This window comes from Daphnia pulicaria, chromosome 1, assembly GCF_021234035.1.
Source record: "Daphnia pulicaria isolate SC F1-1A chromosome 1, SC_F0-13Bv2, whole genome shotgun sequence".
NCBI lineage: Eukaryota > Metazoa > Arthropoda > Branchiopoda > Diplostraca > Daphniidae > Daphnia > Daphnia pulicaria.
The window spans coordinates 30,888,413-30,902,731 of record NC_060913.1 but is presented as its reverse complement, the minus strand read 5'-3'; the positions used below and the strand labels follow the sequence as shown (position 1 = coordinate 30,902,731).

Genomic DNA, 14,319 nt, shown 5'->3' with positions numbered 1-14,319 from the left:
CCGACATATTCTAGTGTTTGGACAAAGGAGTTGCAGATAGTGTTTGGTTTCTCATAGAAGTTTATTTGAAGGGTCTGGAGTTGATCAGTCGCTTGCCTATAACTTATGTAAAACTTCAAAGTTGTAAAAAATATACAAATCGTGAACTAAATATTTTTGTATTATAAGTTATGCGACACAGCAACAAAAACATTAAAAGGAATTGCTTTATTATCCCACCTCCACACACAATTCCACCACATTTTACAATCACATACATACATACACTTAAGTTAACCCGTTGGCTGCCACACCATACAGCCCATAGGTTGCACTCTACTACTCTACGCGCCACGTCTGAAGGATCCATCGCCAAGGTGGGACTTGCCATTGCTGACAAGTCCGGTGACACGGTGACAGGAGAATCCATCTTCGTATCGACAAGGGGGAATGGCGCATTGCCTAACAGGCTTGCCTTGCGGCAAATTTTGGGCTTGGCGACCTTGGCGACATTCCGAACTCGCGGCATGAAATCCACGAGGCCGACCAGCGCGGCCCATGCAAAGAAGCTAGGGGAGAACAAAGGCGTGGCAGACAACGGGTTAACTAACACAAACGAACACATATTATCAACAACAAATGATGATCCGCGCTGACACTTTGGAGATACCGGCGACGTTATGATGTCCATCTTCTCGAAATTTCCTCTGCATTACTTAAATAAAGAGAAAAAAATTCTTATTTACTGACATGCCAATAAAAGTTACATAATACAGAAAGAAACAATTTTCAGGTTTTTTAGCTCAAAGATTTAAATATGCAATCTTTTAAAGTTTAAATCAAGCTTGCAATGTTTGAGACTGTAAACAGAACAAAGCTCGCTTGCTAGTCTTTAAAAAAAATTCCGGAAGTATACCGGAAGTAACCACAGCGCCTCAACCATTGAGCTGTCGTCAAATTAAACCACATATTCGTGATCCCCATGAAATTTGGGGTCGATTGGGTGTGATTTGAACGAAATCCAAAATTTGGCCAAAATCGAGAATTTTCCTGAACTACGTATAGTTCAGGAAAATTTTCGAAACCGGAAGTGCGCGTACGTAAAAAACAGAACATGAACTTTACCACAAATTTTACGAGGATCACGAATATGTGGTTCTTTTGTGCGTCAGATCAATATTTACTAAACTACTGACAGAAATGAGAAAACCGGAAGTAGAAAAAAAAACACATTTTTAAAAATCTACCAAGTGAGCTTTGTTGGGGGATTAGTTATCGTTAGTTATAACTAAATATTTCAACAAAATAACTGCTAATAAATGTTTAAAAAGATGTGCAAAGTAACTGAAACTGACTGTTTTGACAGCTGCAAATTTTCAAAAAGCCATCTAGCGTTAAAAAAAGAAACGTCCAAGTAAAACTTTGTTTGCGCGCAAGAAGGGCCTGATTTTGGAATTATTACATAGACACAGAGTTTAACGCAACTAGATTATTAGTAGATAATCTACGAAAGTAAGTCAATTGTCGGTTACCTGGGCATAATCCCGTGGTGAGTAACTGCAGATGTGTAACAGCAAAGGGTAGCGACCACTGAAGTGTTCCAACTCGTCGGTGAAGTAATAAAAGAGAAATTGTAGCAGCAAAAGCAGTGAAGCTAAATGAGCGTACGTCGGGAAGATAAGGATGTTGCAGAATGTTGCTGGATGTCCCTCTTCCTTCATGGACAAAGGTCAGCATTGGCTTAAGGATCTATTATGTGCCTGTAAAAAAAGTGTATTGCATTAATGAATTGAAAATATAACAGTTAATAAAGCATTTCAATCTTTACCTATACTAACAAGCACACTGAAGTTTTCATGATAAAAATTGTAAGAATGGAAATCACAGCAACCAACAGCCTTACTCCTTAGGTTGAGGTAAATTTCCTGATGTTAAAAAAGTGTCATGAAGTATTGCAGTAGTGTGGCGATAGGTTATATTGATGCTTACCTTTATCATATGGGTGAATGGTGCTGAATTTAGTAAGGTGGTTGGTTTGGTGAGGTTGGTGTGGTAGCAGTAATGGGAAAATACCTTGTCTCCACACTTTTGTATTCCACAATATGTGAGCTTCACACATTAGTTTTAGGCTTTTGACAACATGATGGGTCTATTGGATGGAAAGTAACTGGGCGCTAAGTCAACTTTTTGGAATGACTGACAGTATGCATCTAGAATTTGAAGAAATAAGTTGGTACAGTATAAAAATAAGGAAATTAGGTGAAGATAAACCTACATATGATACGAAGTTCAATTTGGTATATGAAATCACAGGAATATAAGTATTTTTGGTATTGGTATTGGTATTTTTAGGTGCCGTCTGCTTTATTCACAGACTGGTCTTCTAATCTAGATGACCTTACGCACCGGCGATAGTAGATTGCTATGGTTTTTTTTTTGTTCGATGGCGTGAGCAGTGTAAGTGTTGTATTGTGTGGAAGGAGCCCCAAGGAGGGGGATGGAAGTACCATCATTGTGTACGATTTTTACTAGCTAGTGCCCTGTGTAGGAAGAGATCTGTATTGTATGTGTAGTGGTAGTGCCCGAGTATGGGAGCAACTATGCTCACCAGGAGAGTCGAACTCAGGTCTCCGGTGCCCCCCGATCACCAAGCGACGCCTTATCCGACTCACCTACCCGCCCCCATATAAGTATTTTATTAGCATCCAATTGTTTCGCCCATTTTGCCTCGACAACAACAAGGGCGACACTAGCGACAATCACGGACTCGCCTCTCGACCGACTTACGAATACACCGACGCGCCGTCTAGTGGACTAATTTTAGCCACCTAGTGACAGTCCTTAGCATCCACGGACGACTGGGCGGAGACGCGGAGTAGCATGTAGAAGTACCCGAAGCGGTCTGTTTGCGATTTGTTTCAAATAAAATTCAACTTAATTGAATTGTCACGCCTTTCACTAGCTGGCACGAAACAACTCAAGTGAGGGTCAAGACAAGATTAGGTCAAGACTAGATTACTCCAGCAGCTTTTCCTGTAACACAGCAGACAAATCATTTAGTTAGCTATTTCAGATTTTCCTTAACTTTTGCAACATAAAAATCTATAATAAAGATAGAAAAGCAAGCTTATCAGCTCGCCGAATGGATAGTCGTAAGCCAGTTAAAAACTGTCTTAAATGACAAATTCAGGACCTATTTTGTATTCAAAAGTGACGTTACGTTGTTGAGTGACAAAGGCACACGAAAAGCGAATTTGTGAGACAGCAAAACAGTAAGAAAATAAAACAAATTTATTCTGGGTTATTTTCAAACCATTGATCTTGTGTAACCTGACACAACATATTTAGCCGTCTTTCTTCCATCTTTCTAGCAAATAACCCATCGCCAGTCGATATTTTCAATGCTCTTTGATAGTCAAATGGCAAGACGGCCAAATCACTAATGTGTCTTCCCCTTGAAAGAGCGACGAAAGTCAGGCCGGCGGTTTCTTTGGGACCGATGTCTACAACAGTTTTGCCTAGAGTTTCTCCTTGAGATTTCCATACGGTCATCGCATAAGCCAGGCGAAGGGGAAACTGAATCCGGACGGCTCTCGTGTCATCAGACCGTATGGATATTGCCGGGATTGGTATACAGTTGTGAGTTGAAATGCCGTTATTCATGGTTGTAGAGAAGAATTGAGGACCGGTATAATCAGGCCATCTAACAACGATGAAATCAGGCAGATCAACATTGGGCTGTTTGGAATAGACGATGTCAACCACGGTACCTCTGGCACCATTAGTGAGACCCACATCCGTGTTGATGTTGGATGTTAACGTTACTTGGGCTCCAATCGCAAGGTACAGTTCAACTTCAAGCCCTCGAAACTGATCAGATGGCTTTGACTTGCCACTTGAAGGCACATTTACCGACCGTAGTAGGGTGATTGGCATTTGAAGTTGTGGTAATTTAAAGTAATTCCTGCGATTAACAGCTTCGTTGGTGGCAAACAAGTAGGTCGCATCTTCAAAATCAGTGCCAAAGTTGGCAATGGCTTCCGGATTCCTTGCTTGAAGGAATTTCCACTGGTCTATGGAACAGTTTCCCTCTCTCAAAGAGTTGAGTGTGTCCAGGAATGTTTGCTGGTCAATGTCGCCATCTTCTACTTGTTGTCGTCGAACTTCTGTCAACTTGATGACGGATTGGAAAGCCAAGTAAGCGGCCCGACCCTCGTTGGCAAATGGTGCTGTTGATTGGGAATAGAGGGAAGGAGCAGCCACAGGAGGAAGCTGAGCTGGATCTCCAACCAAAATAACAGTCAGCCCACCACAAAAAAGGTTGTTGCCTTTAGCTTCACGAAGACGAGCGTCAATTTTTCCAAGCATGGTCAAGCTCAACATTGAATATTCGTCAATTATGATAATTTTAACATGACGAAATTTCTCTTGAAGAGCTGCCAGTTTCGCTCCATTAAGAGGGCCAAACTTTGTGCCTTGGCCTTTTTCTACTGGAATTTGAAATATCTTGTGCAAAGTTTCACCGCGGATGAGATGGGCAGCTTTCGCGGTGTAGGCCGAACGGACGATATGTTCTTTAGGGACAGCACTGGAAATTGCTGAAATAGTGAAGGTTTTGCCAGTACCAGCTGTGCCATTGACGATCAATAACAACTGTTTCCGAGATTGCAGAGCCTCAACAACCATATCGAACCACATTCGTTGTGAACGATTCAGTTGACTGGGACTGACAAACGGTAAATCTGTAGAATCAGTGCCGAGATCTCTTCCGTTGGTTAGATGATTAACCACCCAAGTGCTTCCACAGGCCAATTCATGTGGAGTGTAATGAAGCTGAAGACTAGTCAGCCAAGGGAAAGAACGGTCAATCACAGGTAGATCAGAACGAACTTCTTGTTCGCCAGCAGGTCGCATACCGACCGCTTGCTGCCATTCAAGTTGATTAAAGTTGTCGTTTTCAATGTTGTCTTCTTCCTGGAGGTCATCAGCTGCCTGATCTAATCGACTTTGTAATTCTTCGTCTAAGTTGAAATATTGACGCAGTTCCTGAGCTGCAGTCAATCGAAAGTCTTGCCATTGGCGTACGACAAGGTTGTCATCCAAAAGCATTGGAATAGATGATTCCGTCCATGGGAAAAACTTGATTAGCGAATATCGGCAGAACAGATGGTAGGTAGCTGACGTAGGAGAATTTCGATGCACCGGGAATGTCAAAACAATGGTCTTGTCCGGCTTGGGATTATTTCTAAGATTCCCTTTGACGACAGTGAAGTGACGACAAAACTCGATAAAATTGGGTTGATCAAGATTCCAATTGGGGTAGGTGTTTTGTTCAATGTAAACATGACGTTTGGCAAAGTAGGTAAGCAGAGTTGGTCGAGTTTCCAACTCACCAGTCGTTGGATTTCTGAAGACTTCGTTTACAGTCAGGTCCAAAGAAACGTTGACGTAATTGAAGGATGATTCACAGTGGTGGCCGGAAAACAAAATGCGCGACGCTTCACCTTTCCCGATGTCACGATGGCCAATGGAACGAATGATAGAGGAGCGAAAAGCGGAGCCAGCATTATCTGTGACATCAGCCTTGTTGATAATCGTTTTGATCACTTGCTGTAAAGTGTTTCCAGACCGCTCTTGTTTGCTAGCATACTTGACCATGTAGTTCATTGCAGCGTGATGATCAAGAATGAGCTGAAGATCTACATTGGCACACCAATGTTCCAACATTGATCTGTTGTGAACATTCATGTACTTGTCGTTTCTTTTGAGAACAATTTTCGCACGAACAGAGTCTGTGTTTCCGATTTTTTCAAAAACTATTCTCGATTCACTAACTAGATCAAAAGGAAAGTGGAAACGACATTTGCCGTCCTTCGATTTACAGTAACCGTCTGGTCGACAGACGTGACGTTGAACACAGTTTGCCAATCTTTCGAAGAAGTCGTCCATGGCTGCTCCATCGTTCAAAATTGACGAGACATTGCTTGAACACGGATGGGGAACTGGTACTTCAGCATTGAACGGGTTGACTGGATCAGACCGAGTATTACAGGCACACAACAGAGTATCGGCATACTTTAGAACCTTGAGTTCTGCAAGAATGCCGGCTTCAACTAGATCTTGCTTTTCTTGGACGTCTTGTTCGCTAAGGTTTGCTGTGTACTGTGGATCAGCTAGTTTTTGCGCCATAAGTCGGCCAGCGTAGACTTTAATCATTAGGTCGGCAATCCCCGGGTCGTTTTTGAGCTTTACAACACCGTGGGCATGAATGGCTGTTCTTGATTGCCACTCGAAACGATACCAAAACCATTCGAGATCCAAGACACCACCGAAAAAATGTTTCATGAAAAGACGTAATTTTTCGGAAAAGTACCAGTCTGCTAGATGTAAATTTGCATTTGTACTCTGGTAGCGAAGTTTTGGTTCAGCTGAACCGTTGGGCATGAGACGATGGAGGTCGTCCCAGTGATTGTCAGCAAAGCTAACAGTAAAAAAAGCCGTGCCAAGACCTTTCTGTTGCATTATAGCCTCTAATTCTCTCCGACGCTTGCTCCAGTAGGCGTCACTGCCAGTGACATTGGCTGTATAAGAGTACATTTTGCTGATGACCGAGTCAAGTTGACCGTTGGCAGCCATAGCCTTAAGTTCCTCCATAGACAATGCAGCTTCTTCGGGATTTTGTCTCAGAAAAACGGAACACTGCCCAAGGGCTCGATGGCGTCGTATGCGATCAACCGACCAAAAACAGAAGCGCTCATGTTCAGCAAACGGATAATACAAATACTCGTTTGGATGAGATTCGTCGGGTTCCTTTGTACAATCAATCTCGGCATATTTCATTAAGTGGTTAGAAGCAACGAGTTCGGATAGGTCTTGTCTGCGACCTTTCTTTGTTGGGTCAGCTTGCCCAAGAGGAAACAACTTGATGAAAGCCAGAGATGCAAGACCAGACATGACCTCAAATTCGTTGATAGGCTCAGTTGAAATTGTTGGCCAATTAACCGGATCGAGCGCATTTAATATTTCATTTTGTTGAGGAGGCCTGATGTTGTTTGAAATGACGAAAGCGACATCAGGAGGTTGTGGCTGATCAAGAATGTCTTCTGATGGAACATCCCTTGTCATGGCTCCTTCGTCAGTGACATTCAATTCATCGTTGTCGCTGTCCATCGTCGGAATATTTAACAAAGGTCCATCTTCGGGCAGCAAATCACAGTTGGTCTGGCTAAAAGTGATACGATGTGAAGCAAAGCCTGGATGGTTCTGAATGAGAAATCGGCCAACTGCTTCAACTCGTTTTCGGCAAACTTTGAATTCGGCACAGGTGTTGTCCACACCTCTCCTTCTTATGACGAGGCACGGAAGTTGCTCTGCTGTGAGAGGAATCTCTCTGATGAATCCGGCTACGTCTTGTTTGAAATTTGCCACGTAGCCACGAGAAACATGTCCACCAGAAGGTAGCCGGAAGACAGACATGATGGAAATTACTGGCGAGAGAAGCATTTCTTCAAGAGGAGTAAGTTCCCGAAAGTGCTTCTGAATTGCTAGTGGAATAGATGAAAAATCACGCACCATATCATTTTGAATGCCAAAAGGGTTGAATTCCGTAAGTTTCTTGCAACGGCAGCAAATGTAGGGATCGACAATTGCATCTGTTGTAGGCCACAATTCTCGACAGTGGAGGCAATGCTGCTGATTTAATTGATGCAATTCAGAATGGAATTTTTTCATATGCTTGTCGACGAAAGGTTGCTTATGAAGCGGTCCATTGACGGAAGCATCAAAAACATCTAGATATTCTTCTTTGGAGATTTGACGGGTTTCCCTAGATCGTCGTTGAATACTTGCATTACTTTGTCGCCTATCGTTAGCTTCATCTTGGGTTTCATTGGATATTCTGGCGGCAAATCGAGCAGCGGAAGCAGCAAGTCTAGCAGCAGTTTGTTGAGGACACTCGGCTTCTCTGTCGAATGTATGCCTCAGAGCATCTTCAGCACGGCGATTAACAGTCTGTTGTTCAGACTCGGCTGATCGTACTGCAGAATTCCTGAGAGCATTTGCTTCAAGTCGAGCACACCGCTGAACTTCAGACTCGGCTAATCGTGCTGCAACATTTCTAGCAGCATTTGCTTCAAGTCGAGCACAAAGCTGTACTTCAGACTCTGCTGATCGTGCTGCAGCATTCCTAACAGCATTTAATTCAAGTCGAGCACACCGCTGAACTTCAGACTCGGCTGATCTCGCTGCAGCATTCCTGACAGCATTTGCTTCAAGTCGAGCAAACCGCTGTTCTTCAGATTCCGTTGCTCTACGTTTGGCTTGCCTAGCTGCAAGTTCATCCTTTCGTTTTCTCTTAGAAGACATTTTGACGTTCGATAATCCGGGAATAGATTTGACTATTGCTTTTGGTGTGGTAAAAAAAACAATCAGGCAGAAACGGTGTTTTTGTGTGGTAAAAACAGTCTGACAGAAATGGTGTGTGTTTGGCACCCTTTAAAATCAATTTGTTTTTTTTATGGTAAAAACAATCGATATTCTGGGAATAGAAATCATCAAAGTGATGGAGCAATGTGATTTCTTGTTTTCTTTGTATGGTAAAAAAAACAATCAGGCAGAAACGGTGTTTTTGTGTGGTAAAAACAGTCTGACAGAAACGGTGTGTGTTTGGCACCCTTTTAAAATCAACTCGAGTCGAATCACCCTTATATAACCTCGTATCAACACTTTCTTTCGCAATTGCAATCCTGTGGGATTTTTCTGTCACAGTTCAATATCCTTGCAAGTTATTTTCGTTTAGTTTGCTCAACTCATATGTTCCTATTTTTACACATAAAGTTCAATGATTGAATTTTAAACATGACCATCATTTATTTTTATTACTGCAAAACTTAAATACAAATCTGGTTATTGCGTCATGGTTGGGTCATCAAAGATTGCGTCATCACGGCGATGCTATGGACATCTGGTGGTGATTTGTTTGGGCGGAATATATTCGTAAAATTATTTTACTCATGTTTAACCATCCATTACGAATATATTTCAATAAAAATTATTCGACGAGAAGGATGAATTTTTAACTTAACACTTTAAATAAATGACACTTACATATGTAGTGGAAAGTGAAATTTAAACCTAAGGTGAAAAGTTGTAGTCGCCACCGCCAGATGTCACTAGTCGTTAAGCAATTATTTTAACAGTTTTTCATTAATTACAGAAGAACTAATTAAGTAAATGAAATTATTTTTGTTCTGGTCGCACCGCATATTTTTTGTCTAATTTTTAAGACCAAAAAGTCTGAAATGTGTCGTAAAAAGCCCGAGCTATGGAGCGTTACATACATACATACATACATACATACATACAGACAAAGTGACATGGCTTTTTTTTTTCTGCGTATGCGATTATTAGCTTCGCCCTTCGGGCTCGCAATAACAGAAAGTATGGGGGGGGGGTCAAGAAAAATAATAAAACTTACAATTTTCTGAAGAAAAGAATAATTTAAAAGCAATAAAGCAACACAAATGTAAGCAAGATCCACAAAGTGCGGAACTGTCACTTTATTATGACACAAAACATCAAATAATTATATTACACAAGAATCGAATACGCGGGGGATTTCATTTAGCAGCTTATGTGTCACTTTTTATAAGCGATTTTCATGGATGGATAGCTTATCAACACTTTACAATTTAACAATATTTACTGCGCTGTCGACATAATGAAGTATGAAACTGATTTTTTTTTTCTCTGGAATCAATGAAAAATGCTTTTTTCTCTAAATTGAAGAGACGGTGTTAGAGTTGTGAAAGCGGAGATCATTACAATTTACCCTGATGTGCATCGATCGTTCGTGCATCTCGTCATTCGGAACAGCCTCACCGGTTCACGACACTGTCGAGTTCTATGGGCAAAAACCAAATCAATCCCAAGTTGAGCATGTACTTCAGTTATGGAAATATGGAAATAGGCAAAATTCGACTTACATGATGTAGATGACTAAATTCACCGGTTATAGATATTCGAGCTTTTGCTTTCATGGCTTCGGTTAACGAAATCTGAAACATCAATAGTTTAGCTTGGTCTCATCATGACTAACATAAAAATAAATAAATATTTACCTTGTTCTTTTTGGCGTCGACCCGAGACCAGTAAAGGAATTCAAAGAAAGCGACTGCCAGTGCGAGAACGAGCCCTCCAATCAGAATATAGAAGATACCAGCCACATTACTCAACGAGAGCTCGTTCTGGGTCGTTTCCTGTTTATCCGCGTTAGCACATTCGCCTCGATCGTACCACCATTTATTAGTCAATCGAGCCAAATCGTCGCTCTCTTTAAGCGAGAGAACGGCCAAGTTCAATTGCTCCCTACACAAAAGGTATCCAAATTCAAATTCATTCATTTGTTTAGTCATTTATAGTTGACTAAGTATTACCTCAATGGAGAACCGAGAGGCGTAGCTACTCCGAAACCCTTGGTATCCAAATTACGCCCCACTTTCATAGTGTCACAAGGGTAGCGCTCATTAACGTAGTCGTTCTTGGGGCTCTCAATAAGTAGAGCGTATTTGCCTTTTGATTGGCGCACTCTGCGGATACCTTCGTCGTAGGTGCGCACAAAAACGTGTTTCCTCGAATTCATAAACTCCCACATGCGACTGTAGACGGCGAACTTTGAATTCTATAGGGCAGGTCGTATTCAAACGAAATATTGTTACGATGCTTTTTTTCATTGATAAGACACAAACAGGAAATTTACTTTGAAGAAATCGAGCGTCGTGCCGGAGCTGATGGTTCCGTACTCTACTTGCGTCTGACGGGCCAAATCTTCGGCCGAGTTGATGGGCGTCACCATTCGTTCAACTGTCAAAAAGGCGGCCAAGTTGGCCGTGTACGAAGAGATGAGAATGAGCGTGAAGAACCACCAGACGGCGCCAACCATTCGGCCAGATATTGATCTAGAAATCAATAGAGAATCATAAATTAAGGTCAAAGACACGGTCGACACCGCACCGGCCCAAAGAAAAATAGGGAGATAAATGAACACGATCGAGGTACTCTATATGGCTATTGGCGGCTATTGAACGGCCCATGTGGGTGGAAGTGTGTAGGTGGCATGTGCTATAAGGCAAAAATCACTTGGAGGTTTTACCTAGGAGAGATGTCGCTGCCTTGTTGCATGAATGCGCCCAGCGCGAACCACAGCGAATTCTTAACCGAGAAATGATTGGTCAACATCTGAGAGGAGTTGTCCGTCGACTGGCCGTCGATATCGTTAGCTGAGCCGGCCGTCTCGACGACAGGCACGAAAGCCACGTGAGAGTCTTCAATTTTCCATTCGGCTCCGCCGAAACGACTGACGACAAACAGGACGATGGAGACGCCTAGGTAAGCAAACGTCATGCACATCCAGACTTCCTTGGAGAGCGGGTCCATGAAGCTGAAGACTCCTGGGAACTTTTTGACCGGTTTCTTGATCATGATGCTGATGCCAAGGTCCATGAACGGTTTGCTAAAGTCAACCACTCTTTCTCTACCAGAGTTGATCGTCAGCGCCGCCACCGACATGTCTGCTTCCTGCCCAGTTGATTTAGATCGTTTCGTGTTTTTTATTTTTAGAATAACTTAAATTTCCAATTAAGCCCAAGGGGGGAAGTAACAACAAAAGAGATTTTGTTGTTGGGTCGATGGCGGCGTTCATGATTCAGCTTATTAAAGTACCTCGATCGTGTAAGGGCGGGCGTGAGCGGGTCGTTTGTACCAACAAAGTCAACAAACACTTTTTGGATGGATGATGGAATATACCTTGGGACGGTGACGTTTCCGGCCCTGAGCAGCGATCCTAGTGTAAACCAGAGCGAGTTGCCAAGTGTGAAATCGTTGACGTACTGCTTGACGGACGTGGAGCGACGGATGGCTCTCCAACCGGATTTCGACCAACGGTGGACCGAGAAGAGGACCAGAGAAACGGCCAAGAAAATGGCTCCAACGGCTGCCCAGACTTCGGTTGCCAGGGGTGACATGAAGGACAAGAATCCAGGCTTCTGTTTCATGGGTTTCTTGATCATGATGCTGATGACATTCTTGGATCCTTTTTGAGTGTTGAGCCGATGAGACAGGTCAAGATCGATTCTGGGCGTCTTACTGAATAAACAAATTAATAAATGAATAATTCAATTACTGAATAAAAAATTTGGCACTTAAAAAAAATTTACCTGAAGATCGGCGATTGCAGCAGCATTAAAAGAGTTCTTCTCTTCGTTTCAGTGAAGAAAAATGGGGCACACAATAACACACAAAATAAGGACACACTCAAACACTTTACACTCCAAAGCAGATTCAGTGTTGGTTAAGATAATTTAAACACACTCCACTAGATGGCCTTCGTGCATGTGTGTACGTCCGTGTGTGCGACGTCTGTGTGCGTCTCTATAGAAACGTCTAAGAACGTCGTAGTCGTAGAGTTAAGTCGAGTACAGTCTCTCTCTCTTGAAATTGTGGACTCTGTGTATTCAGGTTAACCCAATCACTAGTGTCCTTGTGTGTAGAACTAAAAGGTGATCAAGTGTTATATTAAATGTGTGTAACGTGTTTGTGTGAAATCAAGTCAGCCCTACTGTTGATGGCAGAGAGAAGCCCTACTGTTGATGGCAGAGAGAAGCCCACATATTGTTTGTGATGGCTAGCTTAAATAAAGAAAAGAACGAAACGCCCTTGTTATTTCTTCCGACCAACATTCAGCAATATTTTTCACTTTTGTAAGAAGCATAGTCAAAATTTGACTCACACCCAATGTGTTGTGACATTGTCTTCAGAAGATTCAAAAACAGGTTACCAATGACAGTTGATATCCTTAACTCTTGATGTAATCCCCTCCTACGAAATATCGTTAGTTTCTTTCCAACTTTCGTCAAAAATAATTTACGAAAATTTAACTTTAAAGCTTGATTATATATTGAACTTCAGATTATTCCAACATGTTTTCTCTCATGAGACCTGATATAGGCAACCATGACATTTTATCTTGATGAACAAACGCAACAGGATAAGCATGGTAATCACATAAAAGAAAACTGTTAAGCGGTTTCAAAAAAATTAAATCTTGATCTTGATTGTAAAATTTTTCACACCACAATGTGAAAAATTACAAAAAGTTAATTAGATAATTAACTTGTGAAAAGAAAAATAAGCTACTAGTTTAAGTCTAGATGAAAAAACATAAAACTCAAATTCCTGGTTGTATCAATATGAGTCTGCAGAGCAGTTGAAGACACATATTGATGATTTCTGTGTTTTAAAAAAAACGTTGTAAGAATTCCTACTTCTCATAGCACTGGCGTCCACGGAAAGCAACAATATTTGAATAATAGCATTTGGCTTGTTACGACACAGAGCGAGTGCATTGGGTAAATAGATAGCACATGTAATATGTCAGCATCTGAATGTCGTTAGCCTGAAACTTGCTATCATTCCAGAGAACGTGATAATGCGTCGGCCGACTAGTCCCTGCAATAAAAAGAAAACAATAAAACTTTATTAGAAAAATGAAACACAATCAAAATGGATAATAGGTTAAGAGGGGGGATAAGGGTAGACATGTGTGCTGGGGCTTACCAGGTCTTTGGGCCATTCCTGCAGGGTAAGGCATGGAAGGGCGCTGTTGACCAGGTCCGGGTTGGCGTTGCTGCTGTACATTTGGAGGACCAGCAGGGCGCTGTTGCATGGGTTGGGGTCCAGCAGGGCGCTGTTGCATGGGTTGGGGTCCAGCAGGGCGCTGTTGCATGGGTTGGGGTCCAGCAGGGCGCTGTGGCATGACTTGGGGACCAGAAGGGCGTTGTGGCATGACTTGGGGTCCAGCAGGGCGCTGTTGAATAGCTCCGTGTGCAGGTCCAATTTTATTCGCTGCATAAAGTTCGTGGGCTAATTTAACATAAGCCAGATTTAAGGCTTCTTGCTTCCGCGGTGCAAATACTTCTACTTCTGTTTGACCTAAAATTTTTTTTAAAAATAAGATGAAATATTTTTTAAAATATGAAACAAATTGTTACCTGGTCCGTATCGGGGATACTTCAGATTGCATCGGTAACGTTCCGGTACTCCATACTCCTTTTTGATGATGTTGCCGGTGCCGAGATGCTTTTCGAGACTGCTACGTGCATTGTGGACGTGGTAGCCCCCCCATCGGCCAAGATCCAGAGACTGAACGTAGTGTTGTAAACGTGGGCCTGCGGTGATCATGCGGCCATTCATGACCACCGCTCCAACATCAATCAAGTGGTTTAAGAAGATTGTGCCGGCCTCACGCTTGTTGTCTGCCACGAAATTAGAAATCGAGTCGTACTC

At 42.3% G+C, this 14,319-nt stretch overlaps 2 protein-coding genes and 1 long non-coding RNA gene across 3 annotated transcripts; all 3 read right to left on the bottom strand.

Annotated features, from left to right (window-relative positions):
- Positions 1 to 228: 228 nt before the first annotated feature.
- LOC124342323 lies at positions 229 to 2,307 on the bottom strand. The gene is made up of 5 exons (XR_006918774.1): positions 2,255 to 2,307; positions 1,969 to 2,189; positions 1,808 to 1,904; positions 1,512 to 1,739; positions 229 to 694 (listed from the first exon to the last, which is right to left on the bottom strand). It is a non-coding gene; the product is annotated as an uncharacterized LOC124342323 (long non-coding RNA).
- A 963-nt stretch (positions 2,308 to 3,270) lies between these two features.
- On the bottom strand, positions 3,271 to 6,324 carry LOC124321615. Its single transcript, XM_046784240.1, has 2 exons — positions 5,862 to 6,324; positions 3,271 to 5,678 (listed from the first exon to the last, which is right to left on the bottom strand). The coding sequence occupies exons 1-2, from the start codon at positions 6,322 to 6,324 to the stop codon at positions 3,271 to 3,273; spliced, it is 2,871 nt and encodes a 956-aa protein (XP_046640196.1).
- Positions 6,325 to 9,501: 3,177 nt separating this feature from the next.
- On the bottom strand, positions 9,502 to 11,749 carry LOC124341760 (glutamate receptor 4-like). Its single transcript, XM_046794696.1, has 6 exons — positions 11,129 to 11,749; positions 10,736 to 10,934; positions 10,413 to 10,657; positions 10,098 to 10,344; positions 9,963 to 10,034; positions 9,502 to 9,880 (listed from the first exon to the last, which is right to left on the bottom strand). Exons 1-6 carry the CDS (start codon positions 11,542 to 11,544, stop codon positions 9,863 to 9,865), a joined length of 1,197 nt encoding a protein of 398 aa, XP_046650652.1. The 5' UTR covers positions 11,545 to 11,749; the 3' UTR covers positions 9,502 to 9,862.
- Between the last annotated feature and the right edge of the window lie 2,570 nt (positions 11,750 to 14,319).